A 7099-nucleotide genomic window follows, 5' to 3' on the forward strand; every position below is an offset into this window, starting at 1 on the left:
TGCTCAGAGCCTGGATTCCACACAGCCTGTGCTGTGCTTGGTGATGGTGATGCTCTGTAGAAGGCAGCAGATGCAGAGTTAATGTGTGTGGGGGGTGGAGGGTGTTTATGAGCACAATAAATAAATGTATGAAACCCTATAAGAATTCCCATATAAAAGTGAGTTAGAGCTGCCCGAGGGCCGTGGCCTCATCATAAAAAATGCATCTCTTCAGCACGGCATGAAGCAGCAGCTGTGCTGTAGCTTTCTGGCTGCAGCACTGGAAAGCTGCCTGTCCATCAGCTCCCAAACTCCTGGGTGACCCCCCTAAATGCTCTGGATTTTGTTCTGGGGGGGGGGGTTCTTTGAACATCAAAGCCCAGGAAGCAGAGCTGGACCTGCAGGTTTGCTAAATCTTAGTTTTTACTTCTTAAAAATGAGGAAGAGCACCGCTTTAAGGCTGAGAGCAATACTCACCCAGAAGTTCTGAATTTTTCATTTCAGGTGATGAGGGGGGAGGGTCCCCAACTGTTCTGATACTTTCCCCAGGGTCTTCTCCTGTTCTGCTGCCCTGCTGGGAGGTGCTGAATGCAGAAGCCCGCTGCCCCAGCAGAACAGGTGACTTAAGTTTGGTCCCAGCCCACAAGTTGAACTTGCACAGGGCACATAAATCTTTGGCCACTCCTTTCCTCACTACACATACATAAGGCCAGGCTGTATCTCCCAGCAGAGCTGCAATAAGACTGTCCTCATGTTTCACATAGAGACACGCATCTGCCAGTTAGAGGTAAACAAAACATTCTGTCCTACCAACACAGAGCTGCTGGGATAGCAACCTTGTTCCATGACAAACAGCATCCTGTAATTCACTGCAGGGCTAATTGCATTGCAGAGCTGATATTGCTCTCCAGGAAGACGTCAGCTCCTCGGCTTTGCCCACGGGCAACAAGGACCTTATTGATGTATTCAGGACTCACAACCAGCAGTCACAGGTTGCATTCTCTTTGATAACAAAGCCTTACAGACAAGGCTTAGATTTCCACCGCAGTCCTAATTGAAACATAGCTAATTATCAGAGTCCTGTCTCTGCAGCCCCCCCACAAAAGACATCTACTATTCATACAAGTCCAGGGGGAAATTACCCATTCTGTCCTTTGAGTCTGAGGTAGCTACCAGCCAAGATCCCCATCCCACAAGGACTCAATGACTTCAAAGGATGCTTGTAGAATCAGACTCCAAATAAGGTCCAACTCTAGAGACAGGAGAGAATTCCAAGTGGCTGCAGCAAACATTCAGCTCAGATCACAAACAACTTGTCTTGAACCCATGTTTGGAGGAGCAGCATTTCCTACGAGCCCCGGCAAATTCAAACACCTCACAACTGAGTTGTGTGCAGCAGTCATAGTAACCTAATTCCTCACTGCCAGTTGCTTGGCTGAGCAACATCAAATGTACTGCAGTCTGGACACGTGGATTAGCAGCTGGTCAAGGCTGAGCACATGGAAACATGCACTCACCAGAACCACGGTCTAGTTTCTGTCTGGATGATAACAAGACCCCCAAGGAACTACGAACATTCTTTTGCAGAGGCTGCACAGCAGCCTTCAGCTCTGCAGATCAGCCATACAGAAGCAAGATTACTTCCTTGTAATGTGGGGACAAAAACCCATCAGAACTTTAGCAGTGCCAGGACAATGCCAGCATCACCGTAAGTTCACTTGCAGAAGGTGACACTTACACAGACATACAAGGGCACAGAAGTTTATGACCACCACCCAGAGAGAGGTGCAGTTTAGAAACAAGTCAACCCTAGAAAAACCCTTCAGTTTATAGCTGCTTCACATTTCAGCCTGGACGATGGAAGGAACACCAGAAAGCAAACATGTCCGTTAAAGCAGCTAAAAGCATAATTTACAAACTAGAATCTGCAGCCCAAATTCTCAGCAGCTCTAACTCAGAGCTCTACAGAGCCGTGTGTATTTCACCTGGCTACAGTGCAGTGGTCAGAGCACCCGCTGCAGCAGCTCTGCCCAGAGCTGTGCTGGGAGGGCAGCTGGGTTGGGCCGCTTTTGCCCCTGGCAGCTCTGATGAGGAACAAAGGCCCACAGCAGTAATGATGATAATGACTTGCATGCTGGGAACTGGGAACACGGAGCTCCTGGATGGTACGTTAAAAGCACACAAAATCTAGTGCAGAGGAAATTAAGTGAGGGTTCCACTCTTTGCTCACAGGACAGAAACAATACATCAGTTGTTCACATACCTGATCAAACAGAGCTTTCCAGTGCTGAGAGGCAAAGCATAAAGGGAAGAAAAAGAAGAAAAGAAGGTATAAGAGCAACGACATTAATATGCAATAAACTGTAGAAATATATTCTACAGAGAAATAACCAAATGATTTAGTGCCATTTCCAATATCCTTCTTCATCCCAGAAGCACCTACCCTTCCGGGGGGAGGAGGCAGGAGAATCTACCAACCACAGGGAGTAGAGTTTTCATTTACAAATCCAAATTAAGAGGAACTCAGAACATTCATGTGTTAATTCTGTTTTCTTCTGCTTTGTCTACTTGCAAGCAAGCAAGGAATAAAAGGCTTTTTATCCACCAGGATCAAGACAGCTTGGTGTACATTGAGGGGAGGGAGGAGACAGCAATGCTTTTACAGGTCACTGTGGCCCAGCACTGACAGTCTGCCCTGTCTGGTTCTGAGCCCTCTGCCTGCTGCTGACTCCAGCAAGGATTTGCTGCAAGGCCTGTGATAACCCATCAGGTCTCAGAATCACATCTGTCCACATCTGAAAAATAGGTAATTCTTGTATAAGACGGAAGGGGAGAAGGATGGAGAGTATCTATGACATGGATTTACTCCCATAACTTCTGTTCCAGATCTGTCTTAAAAGCTGTGCATCCATTTCAATGCAGACTATCATGTGAACACTCTACAAGTTCTCCTCACTATGATATATGCAACAGAAAGCTCTGGTGAGAGTCATATCCAACTCTCTTAAGAATATTTTCTTTCCCTTGGTAGGCTGATCTAAAGCAGAACTGACTGGAGTGACAGTGGGGTATCAGGACAATGAATTCCATTTAATCAGTTCAGCTGTTGGTCCCCACCTTCCCCGTATCCACATCCATTTATAAACTCCCATTCATCATCATAAATCAGCCCAGCAGTTTAAAGAGAACATTTTGGGACTGCTTGAATCCTGGCCTTGTGAAATGCTGCTCTGAGTGCTGTAATGACATCACAGCTGAGCTCTCACACGCTGTCAAGGCTGTAACAGCCAAGTATCCACTGTGTAATATTTTTGTGGCTAACAACATACAAAGAGCTAACCTTGGGTCAGCTCTTGCTGGCCAAGCAGAAAAGCTCACGTCAGACTCTCAAATGTAATAACAGAAAATCAGCCCCCAGTTACGTCCCAGGGGAGCACACTACCAGCACAGAGCAGCCTGAATTTTCAGGGATGATGCTCTGCAGCCTGCTTGTTTCAGCAGGAAATCCTTGGCTGTGCAGAAGGAGGGCATTCGCACCGCTTCCTGCTCTTCTGACTTGCAGATGATACACGATACCTCAAGCTTCTGCCATATCTGTTGCCAGGTCTCAGCAGCTTCCCATAAGCAATGCAACTGCAGGCCCTAGCTATGTTTCCTGCAGTCGATAAAATAAGGTACAAGAGTCAAATAACAATGCAGATCCCAACGTAAGTAACACTGCGAGCTGGATCAGACCCAAGCTGTCCTACCTCAAGGTCGAGCAGCATGTCAGTAGCAGAACTAGGATGATAATCTAGATTTCACTGAGGAAAGCTCCCAGCCTGCCCACTGAGCCAGGAGCCCAGTCCTGCCAGGCACTCAGCACTTCACTTCTCTTGGGCACAAAAGCACAGTTCTCCTACAAGGTCACAGTCAGATGCAAGGAAGAACTTGGATTTGGAAACACGTTCATTGAAAGTTCCTTGAAAGCCATCCCTTCCCCTGAAAACTACATATCCCCTTCACTGGGCATGATCCAGTGCCAACTGCCCGGCGGTTTTGTAGCAGAGGACAAACTGCAGTACGTGCTTCTTTCTGAACGTACAGCACTAACAAATACAGCCTGGGGAAAGCAGCTCCAGCAGGCAAGTGCACTTCCACTGCTGCCCTCTGGGAGGAAAATTCAGCAACCAAATTCTAGGGGACTCAGAAGGGGCTGGGAGGAACAGGAGTCAGCACTGCCCCTAAGCAGCCCCATGCGGGTTCCACTAGCAACACCATAGAAATAGAGAGAAAAGGAGATGTGCCATTGCTGGAAGCTTAAACTACAAGCGCCGCTTTCACCCAGTGCAAGGTCCTAGAGGCAGCCCACCAGAAAGACATTCAGTATCACTGCATCATGTGTACGGAGCGCAGAGCCAGAGCTTATCTCTGCAGGCTGAGCAGACACGTCCCAGAGTTTGCTGGGAAGGAGAGCTGTAAGCAGTCCTAGGATGCACCAAGAATGCAGGATCTGTTCGCATTCATCCCCCCCCAGACAGGTGCAGAGCGAGCTCTTGCCTCTGGCAGATGCAGAACGACCAGCTCAGCTCTGCAGACTCTGCTGCTCAGCCCGGCAGGAGCTGATTCAAAGCACGCAGGATCACTCGGTGTCCTTCTAGGCTGGGTGAGCAGAGACAGAACGGTACCGAATTAACCTATCCTCAGGTGCAATCGGAGCCCTGAAGGTGAAGGGAGGCTGCCGAATCAGGGGGAAAACTTCCTTCTGTTGTTCGGGAGCTGGAAGTGGAAACGGGGAGTGTTCACATCAGTCACCTCCGAGAGGCTGGGACTCTGGAAAAGCCCTCTGTCCCCGGGAAGCCCCTCAAGCCGAGGCTTGTCCCCTCTCCTGCCTCCAGAGACGCCTCCGCGCTCAGCTCCGCTCCCCCCGCCTGCAGCCCGGCAGCCGCATCTCGTTCGGGGCTGCAGCTCCCACCGGCACCGTGCAGACAGGGGGGTCCGGCCAGGACAGCGCAGCCGGGGCTTATCCGGGACGGGGCCGATTCCCGGAGCCCGCATTTACCCGGCGGCGAGGGGAGAGCGGGGCAGGGAGCGGCGGGGATGGAGCCGGAGCCTTTACCTTGTCCTAGAGGGTCACCGGCCCTATTCCTCCCCCCGGCCCGGACTTCATATATAAATAGCTTGAGCCGATTAACCAGGCACGGAGGAAAGGGGTGAAGACATTGAGCAAAGGAAACTTACATCCTCTGCGGCCATAGGTAGGACATCCTCGGAGTCGAGCACCTCGATTTCTTCCGCTTCTGAGCCGGCAGCCACAGCAGGGGAAGAGCTGGCGTGAGGCTCCGGCAGCCTGTCTCCCATGCTTGGAAACGGTCCCCCCTCCAGCCCCCGCCTCCCCCCCTTCTCCCCAGATCCTTAAAGAAATTAAACCTAGCTGCCGCTTGGCAAACTTTCAAGCGCAGCCGATCCTGCCTTCATGACTCCCGCAGCCGGGAGGGGAGGAAATCCTCCATCCAGGGAACATCCAATTAGCGCGGACACAGCGTGCGGGCGGCATCCCGGCTCCGGACGGGGCAGGTGACCCCTCCCCGCTCACACTTGGCCGCCTCGGATCCTCCCTCCCCCGCGGCCGGGCGCCGTCCCCAGCCCCGGGCTCGGCCCCCGCGGGGGGACAGGGGGGAACCGCGCGGCCCCGGGGGCTTCGGAGGCAGCGGCCAGGAGAGCAGAGCGAGGAGCAGGACGCGGCGAGGAGAGGTAGGGGGAGCACGGCGGGGGGAGCCTGGAGGGTCGCAGCCCCCGGCCCGTTACCCCGCCGGTCCCGTTCCCAGATGCCGGCTCCGTGCGCCCTTGGTCTCGCTGAACAAGTGCGGGGTTACCGCGGCTTTTGAAACCTAACTTCTTCAGCCCGGGGATGCTCGCGATTCGGGCTCGAGGCTTTTTTAATCCTTCACCGTAATTATTTCTCCCTATACGTTAAGATGGGCGTCTTAATCATCTGGAGACTGGATTAGGAAGTTGAGGAATGCCCTGACGGAAGGCAGAAATACAGCAGTTGGAGCTTCTTCCAATCAAGTACGGGAATAGCAGGTTGGCGGGGGCAGGGCCGCAGGGCCGGGCTGCTGCTGCTGCTGCTGCTGCTTTGCGCTGTGCTGGCAAAGAGGAACACGGGGGCAGAGGATGCAGAGCCTCAGGCCAAGCCTGTGACACAGGAGCTGTAATACCAGGTCACACAGACATCAGCCACAAGGACAGAACCGAGCAGGGTTTCCCTCTTTTCCTCACAGATTTGTTTAAAAGGCAGCCAGCAAGAAGAAAAGCTAAATAATAATAACAAACAAACTCATACAGAATACCTCTGGAACTGCAGTGGGATCTTCCATCCACCAGCAGCACACAGCAGAGATTCCCTCTTCCATCCACAGCTGCCAAGAGCTCCATGCTGTGTATCACTTTTGATGTAGGTCAAATTAGTCCCACGCTGTGATGGGAAACCTGGGTGCTTAGCAGTGATCCACGGCACCCAAAGCACATAGCAGGGAACAGCACAACCCTGTTGAAGGCAAAGGCCCATCTGGGCTGATGCTGCTGGCCAGAGCCCCTCCAATATATAAGGGCAGCCCACCAAACCCAGCCCTTGAGAAGCACTAACCCACTTCACTTATAACACAACATCCCTGCCAAAATATGCCAGCCCATGAACAGCTATTATAAAGACAATCTCTTTTTGATTAAAAACCTAAACCTCATCAAAACTTCAGAACAGATGGATGGGAAAGAAATATACTATGGCAGCAGAAAGAAGCAGCAATCAGTTAAAGATGTCCTTAGGGAGGAAGGAGGAGAGTTTGGGAAGCAAAGTGAATAAATGAGCTGTAGTTCAGGGGTATTTCAGGCTCCACGCAGCTGGGGATGCCGTGTCCGTGTAGTGCAGGAGCCAGCAGGAAAACACGAACCATGAGGTCTAACATAAATGCAGTAAACAACAGGGAGAGCAAAAGCCTTTACGTTAACGCCACATCCCCATTAAACAGAAGGCTGCTTCGACATGATAAGTTCATTTTTCTTCTCTAAGGAATGTTTCCACTCGTGACAATGAATGCTTTTGGTTTGTTTTTTTTGTTGGTTTTTTGTTTTTTTTACT

The 7099-nt window shown here is 51.2% G+C and overlaps 1 protein-coding gene across 3 annotated transcripts in view; it reads right to left on the minus strand.

The window, feature by feature from the left end:
• The window catches only part of RHBDL3 (rhomboid like 3), a 43840-nt gene extending 37612 nt beyond the window's left edge, over nt 1–6228 (minus strand). For 2 of the 3 annotated variants that reach the window (XM_015879879.3, XM_032448319.2), the window contains exons 1-2: nt 5200–6228; nt 2243–2266 (exon numbers count right to left, since the gene is read on the minus strand). In XM_015879879.3, the coding sequence (XP_015735365.1) occupies nt 2243–2266; nt 5200–5319 (144 nt within the window). In that variant the 5' untranslated portion in view covers nt 5320–6228. The remainder of the gene's footprint in view (nt 1–2242; nt 2267–5199) is intronic. The other variant, XM_015879881.3, reaches the window with a different exon arrangement.
• Nucleotides 6229–7099: the final 871 nt, after the last annotated feature.

This window comes from Coturnix japonica, chromosome 23, assembly GCF_054131305.1.
Source record: "Coturnix japonica strain WE chromosome 23, WE-NBRP24, whole genome shotgun sequence".
In the NCBI taxonomy this organism is placed as follows: domain Eukaryota; kingdom Metazoa; phylum Chordata; class Aves; order Galliformes; family Phasianidae; genus Coturnix; species Coturnix japonica.